Source organism: Podarcis raffonei, chromosome 4 (assembly GCF_027172205.1).
Source record: "Podarcis raffonei isolate rPodRaf1 chromosome 4, rPodRaf1.pri, whole genome shotgun sequence".
In the NCBI taxonomy this organism is placed as follows: domain Eukaryota; kingdom Metazoa; phylum Chordata; class Lepidosauria; order Squamata; family Lacertidae; genus Podarcis; species Podarcis raffonei.
The window spans coordinates 35544389-35564316 of record NC_070605.1 but is presented as its reverse complement, the minus strand read 5'-3'; the positions used below and the strand labels follow the sequence as shown (position 1 = coordinate 35564316).

The 19928-nt window shown below is 41.4% G+C and overlaps 2 protein-coding genes across 5 annotated transcripts in view; one reads left to right on the top strand and one right to left on the bottom strand.

The window, feature by feature from the left end:
- The window catches only part of TBC1D23 (TBC1 domain family member 23), a 31946-nt gene extending 16450 nt beyond the window's left edge, over nt 1-15496 (bottom strand). For 2 of the 3 annotated variants that reach the window (XM_053386171.1, XM_053386172.1), the window contains exons 1-9: nt 15336-15496; nt 9592-9703; nt 7761-7866; nt 6381-6585; nt 5926-6049; nt 4896-5020; nt 4749-4795; nt 3625-3728; nt 636-758 (exon numbers count right to left, since the gene is read on the bottom strand). In XM_053386171.1, the coding sequence (XP_053242146.1) occupies nt 636-758; nt 3625-3728; nt 4749-4795; nt 4896-5020; nt 5926-6049; nt 6381-6585; nt 7761-7866; nt 9592-9703; nt 15336-15481 (1092 nt within the window). In that variant the 5' untranslated portion in view covers nt 15482-15496. Of the gene's footprint in view, nt 1-635; nt 759-3624; nt 3729-4748; nt 4796-4895; nt 5021-5925; nt 6050-6380; nt 6586-7760; nt 7867-9591; nt 9717-15335 lie in introns of all 3 variants that reach the window. The other variant, XM_053386173.1, reaches the window with a different exon arrangement.
- Nucleotides 15497-16359: 863 nt separating this feature from the next.
- CMSS1 (cms1 ribosomal small subunit homolog) overlaps nt 16360-19928 on the top strand; it is a 177394-nt gene continuing 173825 nt past the window's right edge. Inside the window, exon 1 of one of the 2 annotated variants that reach the window (XM_053386181.1) lies at nt 16360-16598. In XM_053386181.1, coding sequence (XP_053242156.1) covers nt 16538-16598 — 61 coding nt within the window. In that variant the 5' untranslated portion in view covers nt 16360-16537. The remainder of the gene's footprint in view (nt 16599-19928) is intronic. The other variant, XM_053386183.1, reaches the window with a different exon arrangement.

Here is a 19928-nt window from a genome sequence, read left to right as displayed (position 1 = left end):
AAGAGGCTCAGTGGTTTAGACCACAGCACTACCCTAGAACTATGCATATGCCACCTTGAACTCTTTGGGTGTGAGACGTATAAAGTAGCAATCTTTAAAAGGCAACAAATAAAGGGGATGTCACTGCAGTGTAGAAAAGCAATAGCTATTTGGAAAATATGAGAAGGAAACAGTAATTTTTCCACCCACACACTAGTAGGGCTCAATGAAATTAGCAGGCAACAAGTCTGAAACAAATAAAACAGCATATCCATACACAAACAGCCACTGTCTTGTGCTATTCTATAGCTGTGCTGAAGGGCAGGATCACTGGCTGGGTTCCCAAGATGTACTTAGTCTCATGGCCAATGGAATTTTTTAACTTGTTTCCTTTGAATAGTAGACAGAGACAGACAGACCTACAAATACTGCTGTGTGATAATATATCACATACTCCTTTTGTACCTTCCAGTAAAACTATACTTAACTCCTCTTGGGCTTATGAAACTAGTTTAACAATTCGTTGGACTCTAGCCAATGACCAGAGAAACAGCTCTGTTTTTGGAGCTCCCAGGAGGTAGAAACTCTGATAGCTACGTTAAGTCATTTCCTTCATTTATCTTCATTTAGGGGAAAACAGTTTCAGACTTACTGACCCCTTGCAGTTGATTAGCTTGAAGAATCTCTGAAACAGAAACTGCTAAACACAAAGCTTGGCTCAAGTCTGAATCGTCGTCTTTGAGACCCAGCAAGCTGCTGCCAAACAGAGTGTGGTTGTCCTGTAATTGTAAGAGAGAACACTAGTTATGGCCAACATTAAGGCTATGTGCTAAATAAAGACCCCAAACCAAGACCTAGGCGGTGTCCTATTTGTAACCCTCATAAAACTCAACTATGTACTCGCACAATTCAGAAAGAGTTCAAAAAGAGATGCAAATGCACATCTTTAAGTGCAATTTCACACTATTACGGGGACTCTGTGCATACTGCTGTTTTGGCTCTCATTTTGTCAAACAGAAGATCTCTCATAAGCTCTTCCTCCTGATCAGTGTGTCAAAATACCCTTCAAAAATCATGTCCAACAGCTGATACACATGGTTTATTGGTTACATTTTTGGAAACACATTCCTGTGTCTCCATAGACAGGTAATAGGTATGATCCACTAAAGCCTAAAGCATGACCCTCTCTCCCCCCTCATACCCACCAGCATAGGCAGAGACTGCAACTGTAAATGACCTGTGGCACTTCCCTGTTCCTGGCAAGTAGGTTTTGCATCAGCCTTTGTCAAACAATATTCCAAGATCAGCAAGCACTACAGAGAGTTTTTCCAGCTACTGCCATGAAAATGGTAGTATAGGTTCTATACTAGGCACAGAGTAGATGTACTCAAAGCTCATATCACACTTGCTTCTTTGATAGTATAGCATTCATATAGCAGTGGTGGCTTTTACTTTTTTGAATTATGATGGGAAAAACTCTTCATCATGCATCTGATTTGTGGCTCAGGAAATCCAGTATTCTAAAACAGGCTCAGGATTTCACAAGCCTACTGAAAGTCAAAAAGAACATGCTAGCAATTCAGTCTTTAAACTGATCTGCATATGTAACTATGAATATTTCCATTATCTGCTTTTGTAGATAATCATCCCAAGGGTTCTATTTTGGAAAAGAATTGTAGAAAATATTTTATTATTTATTAGCCAATTATGGAAATAAAATGAAAGGAATGAACCCCTAACTATACAAAGTCCAATTTCTTTTCTGATTTCTATTCAGATTCCTGTCTACAGTCACCCTCCAAAAAGCTGGTTTACAATAATATTATGACAGAGTTAAAAATAATGCCATCAAAAATATAGAATAAAATGTGATCATATTATACGTAGCTTTACATTTATTTCCCCAAGCCTCAATACAGCATTTCTTTTTTTTTTTTATAATATTTTTTATTACGTTTCTTTCCAAATTTTATACATTACAAACAAGGAGTTTACAAGAAACCATTTTATTTTTTTTTTAACAAAAATCCCAAATTGGACTTCCCCACCCCTTCCGATTCTGCGTTCTTTATATTAACAATGTCAGCAATTTGTTACCTTATGTCATACCTTATTGTAACTTTTACATGTTATGTATCTATATTCAATGTATTATGTCAGAATTTTTATACCTTTAAAATAAACGTAACATGTTCAATTTCATATTATCTCCTTTTCTCTTTTATCACTTAGTTTACTATTTACTTAATCATAATTGCTAAAGCGTATCATTTTCAAATCATGCACCGTCTTAAGATTCATACAGTTTGTAATACTTTTGCAAGTAGTCTTTAAACTTTTTCCAGTCCACCTCAATTGTTTCTACATCCAAATCTCGGATTCTGCCGGTCAGTTCAGCTATCTCCATATAGTCCATCAACTGCGTCTGCCATTCCTCCAGCGTGGGTAAATCTTGTGTCTTCCAGCTCAATACAGCATTTCTGCCCCCAGAAGTGTGTAGCAAGTGGGAAATAATATAATGTTCAACTGCATTTTGCTCCTGCGACACGAAACTGAATGAAGCATACTTGAATAATGCTGTTTTGGAATGAGTGCCAACTTACATAACTGAAAATCAATGCTTTTCAAAGCCATTTGAATGTTGGCACAAGCCGCTCCAGGACTTGTTCCAAACAGTGATAAACTGCTGTAGTATCCAAAATGGTTTCGCAGCTACTGTTTCAAAAAGAAAAAGCTGCATCCCCAGAAAGCCGGGCTTGATTAAGTGCCAAGGTCCAAACCAAATTTGTTGCAACCGGCTAAGCGGTAGGAAAGTATCCTGAAATCACTTCTGGGAACATTGTACTGTATATAAAGCTGAGGTGACACGTGAGACCGAAGGCTTGGCATTATTATTATTGGAATGACTCAGTGAATGAACAAAAAATTAATATGACAATGCAAGCTTCTAATATTATCTACCCTTTACACAGTTCACCCTATAAGTTTGCATGTCGTTTGTGGCAGGCACTATGCAGTGACTCTGCATGTAAGGAATGGAAGGAAAGGATACGCAAGGTAGTTTTCCTCTTCCTCCCTAAATGGCAGCTGCTGCAAAGGCAAATAATGAGGAAGGCAGGGAAGTGGGAGAAGGCAAATCCAATATATTCTGTGGACCCAAACCTCAACCAGCTAACCAGGCAACCAGCTTTTCACTCTCAGGGGAGCAATAAACTTATTCACCCCCACATGTTCTGCTTCCTCCTGTTCCTGGTGGGCAAGGTGCTTGAGGTTTAAGAGCCAATGGGAAGGAGACAAGGAAATTTGCTATGCCATCACCTGTCATGTAGTTCGTTGCCTCTGTATCCTTACACCTGCATACTGAGAAGCTGGGTTGTAGTCTCAGCCTTCTGTGATGCTCAAAGTAACATTTGGGCCAATAAAAATATAAATTAAAAAAAAAAAGAGGCACTGCAGCATAAGACAGGCACCCATATTTGATCTAGACTTTTTTGATAGAGAAAACATAACCCAAACTGTTCAGTTGTCTCAGGCTCACCACTTCTACGTATCATAAAATCAGGCCTGGGAGCCCTTGCTTGATTCCGATGTGATGCTGCCATGCGGAATACCCTTTGGGAAACATCCTAAGTGCTTGTCAATTACCTTTCTGAAGGAAGCTGGAGTTTTGCTACAATAATACTGTGCCAAGGAGAAAAGGTCCTCTATATCTTCTACTTCCAAACTGGCAGGGGATTTTTCTAGGAATTCTGAAACATATAACAGGGAAATTAGGGTTTGGAGCATTTAAAAACAAAACATTAAAATTTATGTTTGCCAGAAGTAAAATGTATTTTATTTTTATTTTTTTAAAAACCAGAAGAATTACTCAGGCCAACATGTTTGCAGCTGAACCTCTTTTAGACACCCAAATGCTTTTTGGTTAAAGAGCTCAAATATTTTCTATTTCACTACTTCTATGGCAGTCAGCTTCATCGCAAATGGCACGTGTCATAGGTGTGGGAGGAGACTCACAAGTCCCATGGTAATAAAGGAGCACATCCTGGCTGCCTGAGCAACCATGACAATGTTCATTTCCATTTGTCCACCAAAGCCAGAAATGACAGAGCAGTGCATCCCTTAAATCCTGTACAAAGCCACATACTTTCCCAACATCCAAACCACAAATTTTGCTGCTGTGCAAAATTTCAAACACTCAATGAGAAGAGGTCTCATTTGTCTGCTGCCTTCACAAACAACTGTTCTACATTTTAAAAAAAGAGAAATTTGCCATCTTGTAGATCCACAGAAGAATATTTCAGATTCTCCAGATAAATGCAGGTGTGCAAGGAGCCATTAATCATAGCGAACAGCGAACCAAGTCAAATATAGGTTCATCTGAGTACGGCAGAACTGACAAAGTAGGCAGGGGGAGCACACAAACCTGCCCTGTATATTATGCCACACTGCAATCTGAAGTTCAAAACATCTGGAAGGAACTTTGATTAGTTTTTTTTTTAATAACCTTGCAGGAGGAGAGGGGAGATGGTGTGGATGCTCAAAGCTGCTGTAGCCTTCTTCACATAATGCTAAACCATAGTTTAGCTTTGCATCTGATCTGGCCCCAAAAGAACTAGGCTCATCTTTTAAAAAACCAACTCATTGGTGAAAGTTAAGGGCCAGCTTAATTCTTCCATATCAACGGGGTTTCCAAGCACCTAACTTGAGCAATATAGTGCCTAAGGATTTTTTTTCTACAGCTGCAGCAGCATTAGAATGGCAGGACTTACTCACGACATCTTCTTTGTCATCTGACTCTGGTGCTAAGATGAATTCTCTGGAAAGAGGCAAAAGCGGAGATAAGGCGTAAGCACACAAAGTAGAGACAAGTCTAAGTGGCCAACTAATTTGTTGCCGTGTATTAACTATATACTCACTTTGCATTAACAAGGATGATAAGCATTAGGAAATAAATGAAGAATGGATCTGCTAGCTGTAGGTATCCGTCCCATATTGCACGAGTGACTTCATGAGAACAGTAGCTTGAAAACAGGCATCCAAGCTGGAAAATTGAAGGAATGAATGGAAAGTCAAGCATGTTTGTAGTAGCATCATTATGTTCACAAACTACCTGAAGGGAGGGGGAATAATACATACTCCAAAATCCAAAACCCTTGGGGTGCCTTTCCACTCTACAGTTCTATGATTCCACGTACTTAGAAGTAAGTCCCCATGATTTCGAGGGACTCTTCTAATAAGAGTAAGGACTAAGGCTACACACACCTATCTTGGAGAAAGTATCGCTGAACTTAATTCAGAGTAAACTTGGGACTTACTTCAAAGTAAACTTGCAGAGAATCATGTTGCACGTATCCTAAAACCTCAGCTATGTTTGTATTAAAAGGCAGTTTTACACATTTCCTGTGAATCCTGGTCAGTTTTAAATATATTGCAGTGTCATAGCTTCCCAAACACCACTGAGGCTTCCTTAGCAAAAATCTGAATGCCAGTAAAACTCTGCAACCAAATATTTGGAAATAGCAGATGCATAGTAGTGTGTGTCTAAAATGAACACAGTGTAGCTTCTACATTACAAATAATCACCCTAGTCTTCTTGGGAATTACAATTCTGTCAGAAGACTAGGATTTTGCAACAAAGAGGAACCTCAATTTGTTTGGCTATTACAATAATAATAATGTACCATAAGTGTTTACAGTTACTGCTTTGCTTATTAAAATGCCAATCTTTGGGCATGGGATTCATTTTTAGAGACACATTTGTGCCCTATCTGCTAAGCGGACATCAGAATATTATAATGCCTAGTAGCTAAATTTAATACAATAAGGTCCCCTCACAGATTACACATGCCTTTTTTTGTTTAAGCTTCCTTATTTAGCAAATGATACTTTTTAAAATTACTACAGAAGTATGCTTTTCATTATGTTTCCCTACTTTCACTTTATTACCCAGTTGAGTGCGTATGAGTCTGGGGTCATCTTTTTGGTGTCAAGAAAAGAGCACAGCTCTGGCTCATGGTACTGGAGGAGCAGCCGGAAGAGATGAAATGGTCTCCCTTTCAGGAAGCAGTCCCTAAAAAGAAGAATAGCAAGAGTGCTCATGAAACAGAAGCACAATTATTCTTATTGCACACAACTTTCTACTCTTAAACAAAATGATCAGAGCATTAAAATTGAAGTCATAGACACCTGTGACAATAAAAATATCAGGCTCAGTTTGTAGCTTTATTTCATACACACATGACAATGGAAAACACCATCTATCAAACCCACAACAGAAAATTATTCCATTCTTTGAAAACAGCTAGTAAAGCCTCTGTCCTGGAAAAGAGAAGGTGGGTTTTGGGGGAAGACGGCAAACAACATTTAAAACCAGAGTGCACTTGAATATATGTTTTCTTTACCTGGGGATGTACTTATTCATGATAGCATAGAAGCAGTTGTATAAGTCACTTCGTGGAAGTCGAAGATGCACCAATGGCTTAAGTAGATATGTCCAACTAAGGCTAGAACTGTATTTGACATTACGAGATTTACAATAGAAGGTAATCACAGATTCAATATCCAAAAGTAATACTGACTTCTCCTCCTCTGGCACTGACAGCTGATCTGAAAACAGACAAATATCAAAACCATGTTGAAAATGTGTCATTTTTCACTTCATTCACTGGTGGTACCTGTCATGCTGGGATCACTCTCAGAAACCGGGAATGTCATAGAGAGCAAGAGAGGGCACTTCATACACAGCTGCTGTAGTGCTGTACCAACACAACAAGGCAACCAAGATCTAATAAGTCCCTTGAGTGCACCAATACTGCTGATACACCCACTCTGCTACTTTCCCCTTCTAACTGTACCTCTAAAATTGCATCTGATAATCCTCCATAATACGTGACAACATTAAGGAGTATTATTTTTATGGGTGTGGACACAAAAGAAGAGCTGGAAAGCCTCGGTGTACCTGTGGAAGCTCAAGAATGGCCCTTTGGGCTCTGTCTCATTGTTATAATGCATAACAGCTCTCCCTGAATAGAGGGAAAGACATTGTTGCACTAGGCTGCATGATTATGCACTCAGCTGCTCATTTGACAGCAGACATAAGTCATCTCACATGAGCAATCAACTGGCAAATTGCACTGTGAATGCTAAAATTCTACTGTCGCACGTTCATGTTCGAAAGTTCTCTGAGAAGGGGGCTTTAGACTGCAAGATGAGCGACTGCAGAATTCATGCATTCACCTTTTTTAGGAACAGAGACTGCTTTTTTCAGTTCTACAAAAAGCAACTGCTGTTAAGTAAACATTTATCTAAGTGATAATGGCTTTCATTCATACAGACAGACAGACACATACAATTTATACCCCTGCCTTTTTGTAAAAATAACACTCTCAGGACAAAAACAAGTTAAATAAAATAATAAGGCAACAACAATATTTTAAAAGGCCAATATTTTTAAAGGCCTAGGGAAATAAAGATATCTAGAGAAAGCCCGCCAAGCCTAGTATGGTAGCACAGTCCACATTTAGCCATCTGATTACTGCACAAAATAAAATGTATTAGCAGGGTCATTAAGCTAATGATGGCATTAATATACTTTTCAGCAATAATCCATAAAAGAGGCTGACAAGACTACCAAGATATTTCAACTAGACTTTACTGAAGTAATTCTGAGTTGCACTCCACAGGTTTTAGAGTGGTGATAGGACAGGAAGGTAATTCTTATGGAGAGAATAAAGTGTTCAGAAGGGTTTCAGCCTAGCAATTTAATCTTATTTCAGACTTACCAACCAGTTCTTGACAATCTTTGTGAATCAGTGTCTGTTCTGGCAGATCTAGACAGCCATCCCATGATGCCAAACTGTCTCCTTTACCTGCAACATTCAGTGCAATCTAAAGACATATACAAGAGAGGGTGGAAAACCTTCAGTATGTTTCAGTGTGAACATGATTCAATTCTTAAACCTTAATTATTTAAAATTATTCAAGAAAAACATTTTTAAATGCAAATGTAGGAAGCTTTTAAAATTATCTCTTTATAACTTTCAGCATTCTTGAATAATAAACTTCCTTACATTTATGTTTAATACAAAGTAACCATTCTAGATCAGACTTGGTGGTTATTTATTCTATTAATCCAAAAAACAATGAAACAATGTTATTCTGTAGCATCTTAGAAACCAAGTAAGTTTGTTCTGGGTATAAGCTTTTGTGTGCATGCACATTTCTTCAGATACAAGAAAGCTTATATCCAGAACAAACTTACTTGGTCTCTAAGGTGCTACTGGACTGTGTGTGTGTGTGTGTGTGTATGTGTGTGTGTGTGTGTATATATATATATATATATATATATATATATATATATATGTGTGTGTGTGTGTGTGTGTGTATGTATATATATATATATATATACACATACATACTGTGTCAAACCAACACGGCTACCTACCTGAATCTAGAACAATGTTATTCTGTGCACCTAAGTAGCCAAAGCTCACATCCTACTTGTTCTGGTCAAATTAAGGGCCTGGCTACACACTATAAACTAGAGATGTGGAAACTTCTTAAGCCTGAGGGCCATATTCTCTTCTGGGCAACCTTCTGAGGGCCATATGCCAGAAGCAGGCAAGGCCAGAAGCAAAATTGGGCAGAGCAACAAATGCCACTTTTACCTCTGTACAGTAGTACAAAGGCTAATTGTGGAGTAACTAGCCAGACACGCCTTCACCCAGACAAGCAAGAGGTATTGTCAGTTAAAGAACACATTCCAGCCTACTGGACTGTCAAACTGTTTCTGTATCTGTTTATAATACAAAAATGAAACAAATATTTCCCTGGGGTGTAAAGTGAGGGGTGGGCCTGATAGAGAGGCTTGGTTGGAGGGATGAATTTGACTCCTGAGCCTGAAGCTTCCCCGCCCTGTTATTTTCAGAAACATGTAACAATACTGCAATTCCCTTTCTGAAACAAAAAAGACCATTTCAGGACAGGGGTGACTGGGACCTGAGAAAAAAATGGGGGAATCAGATGCCGGACCCTTTCCCAAATGGCTATTTCTCTGCTTCAGGCACATTTCCCCAGCTACTTTCCCTCCCTGTAGGATTCAAGAGATGTTTGTCCTTTCAAACATGCATTTGGGACCCCCCTGAAATGCCTTTTGAGGAAGCAATCAAGAAACTGCAAGCTGGGAAAGGAACAAATGTCCTGTTCCTGCGATGCTTCTCCCCGTTGAACAGCACCCTCTGAAGTGACTTCTCCATCTGTGAGATGGCCATTATCATACCACTGAACACTTTTGCTTATTATGTGCAGTGAGGCCGTGAAAAAGATGCTGGAGGATACTTCATTTTGCATTTACAACATGAAATGCGGATTCTTAAAACAAAGGATGCCATAAAGTTAACTTTTATTGTTGCGCTTTCTTGTAAAAAAGAAGTAATTATTGGATTTTAAAACACATACACACACCAAGTATGAACCAAAATACAACTGAGACTGTTAGCTTTATAATGATAACATTTATGAGGTGAAGGGCCCCCTCTAAGTGGTTCCTGTCTCTTTTGAAAGAGGCCAAGAACTCAAGACAAATTACTACCTCTCAAAAAAAAAAGGCCTTACCTTCCAGACCTTGGCTCTTAGGTCATCAGGCAAAGGTCTCCCTTGAATTATGTTTCGGACTGTTTCAAGATCACAACCACCTTCTTCTAGAGCTTCTGCAAGGTCATTCTCCCTGGAAAAGTTATCTTAAATAAGATTAAGTGAATTTAAAGCACCTCAACATGATCATCTCTTAGTACAGGCTTCATTATTATTTCTTATTACCCCAAAGTGACGTGCAAAATATTTCCCACAAAGCTTAAAAAACCCCAGTTAAAAACACCCCCACACCCCTGATGTACTTAAAACCAATATGAAGTGGGCACTCGTTGCTTAATTGGCAGGGGGGGGGGAGGTGTGGAGACATATCACACAGTGGTTTAGCAAGCTGTTCTGTGAAGTGCCTCTCCCCTCAGAAGAGGGGCTTGGAACTAGCTGTGATGGGATAGGTGAGGTGTAAAGGGATGGAGACAGGGTTTGGTCAAGTATTGGGGGAAGGGTTAGGGTTGGCAAAGGATAGGCCAGGCTAGCAGGCAGAGTGAGAAAAGGTAACAGCCCCTAGTAATTTGCCTATAAATAGGAGCATACATGATTCAAGTTCCATCTCATTTGAAGTGAAGCACCTTACATATTACATTCATCCTTCTGAAAATGAGACATGCTTTAGATTATATTTTAATGATCTGCCTTGTGGGTATGGGCATGTGCCAAAAGGGGTGGTGGAAAGAGATTAAAGAAACTCTGAAATATTTATGGCACAAATCTTAACAGGTTTGATCCAGAGTTAAGCATGTAACTAGGTGGGTAGAAGCCAACTACCTCATTTCTCTGCCCCATGTCAGTCAACCCAGTCTCCTGAAAATGCTCCGCCAGGGGTCTCCTGAATAGTACTGGGTATATAGCACAGCAGGCTGAGAGGGAAGAAAGAATCCCTGAAAACTGGCAGCTTCTGTAAGCTGGAACTCCTTTCTTGGAAAGCACGCCCACCCAAATTTTCCTTTTCTATAGCCTCAGGAACTACCACTTACCTTTAAAAAGTGGGGAGGGGAAGTTCTGCCTCTGGGGAGCCACCAATGGGGGCAAACGTTTAACAGCTCAGAAAACAGAAAAGAGGGCTCCTGAGCGCTAATACCTTCTGGCAATGGCAGCAACCCAAAGGGATGAGAGGGCCCTTTTATAGGTATGAAGAGGGCTTTTCTCCCCATTTTTATATCTCATTGCAGCCTGCCTATGGAGACAAAACTGCCCTCCCCCACTCATAGGCAGAGAATGGGACAACCTACACACACACACACCTGTGTGTGTGAATGTGTGTGAGAGGTCTATATGTCAAGTATGAGTGCATGTGTGTACACATGTATGTGCGACTGTGTGCACACACATAATGCATATGGCCCTCAACACAACCCTTGAGCTGAAAAAGTTTAGAAATTAACAGTGCTTTCCATAGACAGTGGTAAAATGGCTGATCTCAAAATAATATTGATTTGTCAAGATGTAATGAAATGGGGGTGATAAAAGCAAGAAAAGAAGAGCTCTGGGGGTGATTTTATAAGTTAGTATATACTATACTGTACTATATCATGCTAACATAAACTGTACTATCTTGCTGTTGGGAGAAGGCAATGGTTCCCCTGCTGTTCTTATTCAGCAGCGTATGAACTTATTATTATTGCTTGCTAAGCCAAACTAGGATCTCTTTCATCTTTTAATTATTTCACTATAATGAACACCTGTTATGGAACAACTCATTGATCAGCCAGCTGGAACCTTGGAAAATTAATCTCCTCCTAGGCTGCTGAAGCACTTATTCATATGCTCCTCAGAGATGTAATGATGCTTTTATCTCTCCTCTCTTAATAATAGTCACTCATTGCTTCTGCCTATATTCTCAACAGAGTCCTGTTATAAAAACACTGCATGCATTCTGAGAACCTCAGATTCAATTGTTCTATGTATTTCCTCCAGTAACACATGTGTTAAGAGCACAGCAGCCAGTTCAACAAGTTATACGCTGACTTTGATGTGCCAACGCATTTGGTCTCCTTTGGCTCACACCCAGAACTTCCTTGCCAATCACCTTTTACCAAAGCCCAGGCAAATATGAGGAGCAATTTGCTCTTCTGTTAGGGTCAACCTTCAAAAAGCAGCCCTTTGCTTTACGGTGCCTTCCTTAATTTAAGATTGTCAATGAAACTACAATATTATTTGGAAATTATTACCTTCAAATGTGAAAAACTTGATTGAGTCTTGGAAAATTCTCACAGAATTTAGTTAGTTCCATTGTACTAATAACCACATTTTAGCAACAATAAGGAAGCTCAGACACATTCTTAACTACCACTGGAAATTCCCTCTACTACAGTCTGATGGTGGTTGGAGCGTAACCACCTCTTCCGTTTCATCATGTCTGCCTTATTCAGTTCTCAGTCCTGCATTCCTCATGGCCACCGCAAATGTTTGTTTCTCCCATGAGAGCCTGATTCATGTGTGTAAAAGAGGAACTTCCACAATCCTCCATTCTACTACATGTGTGCTTTGTGTTGCTCTCTGCTGGACCATCATCAATTATTATGATAAAGATCCATGTGTTTGAGGGGGGAAATGAGACCATGTACACTGCTTCTGTTCAAAATTCTAACTAGCCAGCCATGTTCTGTGATGCTCAGTTACATTTCCCCCCCACCCCCCAGTTTTCAATTTTTATGCTCCAACTATTAGTCAGTATTCTATGCCCACTGAACTTACACAAAAGTGAATTCAGCTTTTCTGCATAGCTAGTTTAGCATAGTTGCTAAGAGCCCAAGTTACAAATGAAAAAGTCCTGGTTTGAACCTTGCCTCTACTGAGACCTCATAAGGTAGCCACTGTGCCTCAGTCTTAATCTTCCCATCTGCAATAAAATTTTTACCCTGGGTAGTTTTAAAAAAGGGGAGCTCTTCATTTTGATTCCCTGAAACATAAAGATTCCAGAACTCTGCCACAGTCACTCTCTCAGACTACATGGAAACTCAAGTACATTTTCTGAAACATGAACATGAGCTAAATTTTCCAAAGTGTTTTTGGCAATTGGTAGTATTCACATCAGGTACTCTTTGTCTTTATAACAATGAGGATTTTGCCTAAGACCTCCCACAATGGATCAATACATTCCCCAAAACACATATTGCTAGAAATTTAGTGACAACCATGAATTCTGGCATGTGCCTAGAATATAAAATTTCTGGATTCTAGCAGAGATCCTTATATTCTTTTGGGGTTGCATGTATATGAAGAACTTAAGAACTCCAAGAAGTCTATATCCAGGAAGTCATAATTGCAGGACCATAACAGACAAGTTCAATCCTGGAGGTGACCCTAGAATAAAATAATTTGTATGCTAGTGCTTAGCCCTGACTTTCATTAGCGCCATTAGTTTTTGCACCTTCTACCCAAGACTTCTCTCTAAACCACGCTTATCCAATGTACTTCTGTGTTTGTTAAAAAGTAAGCAGAAAAGACTGTAAAGACCTTCCAACATCACAATGCCCTTTGGAATTCTCCAGCAGTCTTTGCTTACGTTATAACCTCCAAACTCATTTGCTCACCGTCATATCAGACAGTACACCTATTTCTTGTCTCATCTATCTAGTACAAACTTTGCCACAGTAAAGTTACAACTTGTAGGCTTTATCTCAGAATGCGCTTGACAATGTTATAAACAAGTGGCAACATGCTTAATATTGCTGAGTAAGAGATACTAATAACTAAGTGCATCATTTACATTGTGACATGACAAATGCTTAATAAATAACAGACCCCATTCAACCTCCCTGCAAACTTTGTCCAAATAAATCAGAATGAATGTTCAATAAACAGGTTGACTAGAAGCTACCTGTGATAAGTGAAGTTTGAGGTCTGCTGCAAGTTACATGGAGTGCTACTCTAATTCAGTATATGGCAGCACATTAAATCTTTTTGAACCCAGACTGGAATTTGGAAGCAATCCCATTATAAAGAAAGCTGGACTCTCCATTTGTGGCATAAAGCAAAACAAAAGGTCCAGTATTTAAGTCTAAAAATTAACTTTTTAGATAGAAACCCCTTGAAACAGCCACACACTAGAAATCATAAAGGAGAGTAATCATGCACCAAATTTAGCCAACTTGAATATTCTGACACCACTGGATAGTGAACCTGACATGGGGTAAATTTTTCCTTTCCTAAAGAAATCTAGAAGAACAGATAATTTGGCGTTAATTACTGTAAGCTATATTGTATATGTAGGTTACATTAATTAACGCCAAATTAATTAAAGCCAAAACTGTTTATGCACAGGCAAAAGATGCACCAAATATATAAGTCACAATCATTCAGTGAAAGGACAAAACTAAAGATAATTTTTATGTGTACTATCCAATCAGGTGAGACCAGATTCTATTCATAACAACAGCAAGGTGTGTGTGTATTCTCTAAGGCTCTAATCCAAGTAAACAAGCAACCAGTCATGCTGCAGAGTATAAGTCCTGTGGAATGTCCTCCTGTCAGATGTCAAGGAAATAAACTACTATCTGACTTTTAGAAGGCATCTGAAGGGAAGTTTTTAATGTTTGATGTTTTAATTTGTTGGAAGCCGCCCAGAGTGGCTAGTCAGATGGGTGCCATATAGATAATAACTTATTATAATTAGAATTATTATTACTCAGAAACTGGGTCAGCTGAATTTAGAGGGCGTTACTTCTATGATAATATGGGAAAGATCCAAGTATATTAGTATCATAGCAGTTTTGTAGAAAGAAAAAGTTTGAACAAAAGTCCACTCCAAATTAAAGTTAGAAAAGATGAACTCGCTTAGACAGTTTCCTGAAACTGAGTTGAAAACTGCCAAGAACATGAATTCAGATTTTAAAACAATTGACACCACAGTAACTAAAATGAAAATACGTTAGGCACACACATTGGGCTGGATCATACAGACCCAATAAAAATTAAGTCAGGCATGTCTTTAGTGTGAACCCTTAAGAAATGCCATGCTGAATGAGACGGAGATACGGCTAACTTTGCATTATTCTAGTCACACCAGCAGCCAGCCAGAAGCGTGTGAGATGCTCACAGGCAAAGCATCCAGTAACTGGAGCCTCTGCATAGGGAGCGCCATTCAGCCACAGTTACTAGTGGGGAACAGCAGTCATGATAAACAGTAGCAAACCGGGGTCGGGGAGGAGAGTCCAAGGTGCTCAGCTGTAAACCTCGATCCAGCTCAGCTCTCAGCCCAAACTGAACCACAGGGCTGCTGAGGTGGTGTGCAGGAAGCTGCTTGAAAGAAGGGCGTTCCGGATAACCCAATGCGATAATAGCCCCGATCCCAGATCCAGATCCCCCCCGCCCCCCCTTGAGAAATGCCTCCTTGTTTCGAAGGAGCCTGGGTTTAAGGGGTGGGGTGGGGATGGATCCCAGCCTTGGCTTTAAGCCCAACTTGACAGCTCGTCCTCCTCCTCCATCGGGAGCGAGCAGGGGCAAGCCGAGAGGAATGGGGGGCTGCGGGTGCGGAGAGCCCTGCCTGCTCCCTCCAGACACCGGCCCTTGCGGAGGGAAGAGGCAGAAGGGACCTGGAGTCGGTGGGCTCCAGCAGCCGCGGCCGGCTAGGGGGCTTCGGGCTGGGGCTGCCCAGAGCCTACAGACATTCCGGGCGGGGCAGTTTCTGTGACGAGGGGCGGCGAAGATGGGAAAAGCGACCCCCGCCTCCCTCCGGAGAACTCCATTAACCGATGGATTGTCCAACTCACCAGCTTCTCGGTGGGAGCGCTTCCTCCGCTCCCGCCATAGCTGTTGACGTGCCCCACCACCGAAGCCGTAAAGCGCGACCGACATTGCCAAGGTTTTCTGTCGCAACCCCTCCTCCTTGCGACGCGGCTGCCGTAAAGCGAAGCATTCGCGCATAGACTTACGATAAAGGAACTGGCGCGCAGCCTTTAGGTTACGAGTCCCCTTTGCAAGCTCTTTCCCCACCCCGCTTTTCGTTCGTGTGTTTGGTTTTGTCCCTGGGCAGAAGTGTTTCTGTTTCCCCATAAGGGAAAAAAAATATATTTATAGAGGTATCCATTATTTTATTTATTCATTGTATTTCATTCAAATGAATCCCAAAGCAGCTTACAAGCAATAAACAAGTATGATAGAACATAATACAGAACACCACACATCCGGCATAAATAATGTATATAATGATATAATATAAAAAATAAATAATGTAGTATAATTAACATCGTAAGCGAAACGATTGCAACCTATAAAGCACTGCTAGCAAAGCAACAACTAGATATCACAATTAGAGCAAAAGTCATATTACACGATTATCCAATCAATGCACCATCTATTAGTGATGTTGTGAGAAGGATGCACCCCCAAAATGTAGACACTGGTGCTTTCAAAAGGGGACTGACTTTTGCATTGTAAACGGCTTGTCGCGATACTGTATTGCAAATGGCTCTCCAGCAATAGGGCTGGTGTGAGTGAGAGAGAAAAACCAACATGCTTTTTCCAAGGAAGGCTAAATCTGAATTAAACTTGGGGTGGCACTTTGACGTCGCGCGGCCGCTACGGGGGAAAAAACAACCCCTTGAATATACGAGGAGCACTGATCCCACAATAAACTCCTCTCTAGAGGACCCTTTTATGAGCCCTTTGCAAGTATTACCGCTCCCGGACCAGCACCCGCGGACAAACGCCCACATCCTAAAGCCGCTTATTCACAAACAAAGCACGCGGAGGCGGAGCGACGACCACGCGGCTCCGGAGTAAGGCTTCCTCCTCTTCCCGAGGCGGCGCCGCGCTCGTTGCTCGGGACGCCTGCGGAGGCCCCGTCCCACACCCGCCCCTCGGGGCGGACCTCGCCATCCTCGGTCGGAGCAGGGCCAGCCGGCGGCTTCCTCCGCTCCTCCCCCTTCTCAGCCCTTGGTAGGAGCGGCGTGGCCTCCGGAGGACCTGCAGCATGGGGGACACCCTAGACGAGCCCTGGTGGGAACCACGTGAAGGCAGCGGCAGCAGTCCAGGTACCGAGCAGTGACTGAGGAAGTCAAAAAGCAAAAGCCTTGCTTTGCCTCAGACTTTCTTTTGGCCGTCTTAGAGTTTGCTTGGCCGCCTGTCGTGGATGTTTCAGTTCAGATTCCTGCATTGCAGGGGGTTGGGCTAGATGACCCTCTCGGTCTAAGGTCTCTTCCAACTCTCTGACTTTCCTTTCTCGCTCTCTCTCCTCTACATATTTTGTCTCCACTTGGGCAAAGCAACTCAAATCTTCGCTTTCCAGCCCCAACCTCTGATTTATTGCGCTCTCTTCACTTCTAGAGTTTTCCTCCTGGTGAGATGTGGGCCAGATTTACACATAAGCTAAACAAGCTTAGGGCCCCAGTCTCTTGGGCCCCCCCAAAAAATTAAAGGAAAAAAACAACTGAATGTACATTTCCAAAATATAAGATAAAAAACAAATAAAATAAAACCTACATACAGCAGCAGTGTTTAATGTTGTGTAGGCTCCTATTTGTTATGTGCAAGTGGCTTTAGATACCTATTAGGTCCATAAATTACCATATAGCATATATTCAACACAAAAAAACAGCAACAATTTGTTGTTGACTAAGGACAGCTGGACATATAAAGGGCCCCATTACCTTCAGTAGCTTAGGGCCTCATCAAACTTAAATCCACTGCTGTTTTGCTAGAGCAGGCATCCCCAAACTCACCCTCCAGATGTTTTGGGACTACAACTCCCATCATCCCTAGCTAACAGGACCCAGTGGTCAAGGATGATGGGAATTGTGGCCCCAAAACATCTGGAGGGCCGGGTTTGGGGATCCCTGTGCTAGAGTTTTCCTCCCGGTGAGATGTGGGGTGTTAGGATAATGGCCCCAAACCAATAAAATGCATTTTAAAAACAAATGAATAAACAGTGTTAAACTGCCTGCTAGGTTTCTGACTGGGATTTGTTCTTCAGCTGAGCTGAGGAGGGACTTGTCTCCCTTCAGCCCCTTTAGGAAAAGAGCTTGGGCACACTGCACTTTTTGAAACCAATTTGGCTTCCAACTAGCCTGTGAAACAGGTGGCATGAATGAAAAGCCGAAGTGACCTTTCAGGAGGAGTGAAACTGGAAGCAGATCCCCTTATAAAAAGGCCTTGAAGCTTTAAGGACTGCTGCTTATGAGGGGTATAAATATAAAAGGGGGTGGAGGGTACAGTTCTCAGGGGCCCACGGCTGACCCCTTTCTTGGGTTTCATTCTGGAGACTTGGTTGATGGAATTGTGTAGGAATCCTTGTCTGTGAAAGAATTAGTATGTACAATGTGTACGTGTGATTGGGCATATATGTAACGTTTGCATGGTGAACATGCGTACCCATCACCTGCATCTAATCTCTGGCCTTTGCTTACATACATATATGCCTAATATATTGAAGAGGGTCTTCCTGACATAACAAAAGACCAGGGTTCTCACTTATGAAGACAGAGAAGGGATATATACATTACAAAAAGTAATCTCAGGGTTGTGGGTTTGAGCCCCAGGTTGGGCAAAAGATTCTTGCATGGCGAGGGGTTTTGTAGTCCCTTTGTGATCCCTTCCAACTCTACAGTTTGTTGAGTCTATGAACCACATGATAAATATATATTGGTCTTATACTTCTTTGGCTGCTTTTCATTCTGTAAAACAGGGGTTGGCAACCTAAGGCCCATGGGCCACAAGCGGCCCATGGGGGGTCGTTTAATCGGCCCACGAGCTACCCCCGAACCAAGCCACCCGCTCGGCGAGTCCCCACACGCTGCACTAAACTGGTGCAGTGTGGGGACTCGCTTCCGGGGCGCCGGAAACAGCATCTGTGCATGCGCCAACGCTGGAAATTGCGTCTACACAGACACTGGAAATCGCACGCTTGCGCGATCCAGCCCACAGAGGGCGAGGTAAACCTTGCTGACCCCTGCTGCAAAATATCCAGAGTATTGTAGCTTGGTGATGGTGCTGAGCATTTTTTGCTACCAGATCTCTTCCTCCAACAACAGTTCCCAGGTTTTTCTGAGGAGACAAACAACTGTGAAAACTATTAGAGCATGTTGTGTACCTATAGCCAGAGAGTGCTTTTTGGCAATATGAATGCTGCCCTCTAGCGTCCCTCACTTAAGGCCTTTCTGTATAACCAGTTTTTGGTGGACTACACTATAATGTTCTGTTACTGCTGGAGGAGGGTGAGCTTCCTGAGATGGTTCAAAGCGAGCCTTCTGCAAAAGAGTTAATTTGTGCTATATTTGTGCCTGAATTATGGTCAGTTTTATTCCAAACTCTGTCATTCTCCTGAGCTTGGTACCATGATGAGTGTAATGGTGTCTGGAGGCTTCTCCTTCTTGGAACCTCCAAGGGAGTTCACAGTAGCATCTTGGGCATAAGATTCTATGGGAAACGTACTTCCTGTTGGTCCTGCCAACTCTATTAGGGTGTCAGGATTCATAGCAACTCCATCTCCTATGGGTGGTTGCACCTAGGATACCTGTGGCCTGGGTTTTTTTATTACAGTACTCACCATTATGGAGTACTGTCACTTTTTTTTGTACTGCTGCTTATGGCAGTCATTTTGTGCTGGCACCCATGGCACCATTATCAATATATAATGTACCTCATTTTTTACCCCAAAATGCAAACTTCAGCACAATTACTAATTATTACACAAATAACATCCCCCCCCCCAATTTCTTACCATGTGCCATTTTCCCAAAGTTGTATTTCTCTTACAGGGCTGTGTAATAAATTGCATTTTTTGTGTGGTGGCGCGTACACTTTGGAATTCCCTGTCTATTGGCATGAGGCAGGTGCCTTCGCTGAAATTTTCTGCTCCTGCGTAAAACATTTTTGTTTAGGCAGGTGTATCCAGACGTTTGTAGAAGTTACATTTGGTTTGTTCTTGATTTTAATTAGCTTTTGAAAGTTTTGAAATACCCATTTTTAATGGTCTTATATTGATGATGTATTTTTTTGTAAACTGTTTTAAGGTTTTATTGTAATCAAGTGGTATATAATTTTTGTTAAATAAGCAACGTGTGCCATTTTATAAGCTGTTTCCATCATATGCTTACTTGTTTGATATCTATAGGCTTCTCCTGTACAACCCAATAGTTTGTGTTAAATAGACATCCTTTCCCATCTCATGTGGTGTGAATAAAACTCGCAAAACTATTGTAGACAAACAACTAGGGTATTCATTAACTGATGTTCTGCAGGACCCCATGACATGGACTTGGTTAGGCTTCACTTGTACGTTGGGACATGTAGTGTCAGCTCTCACGAGTTTAGACAAGATTCAATGTCTATACACAACTCTGACATGATCCTGTCTGGAGGTCAGA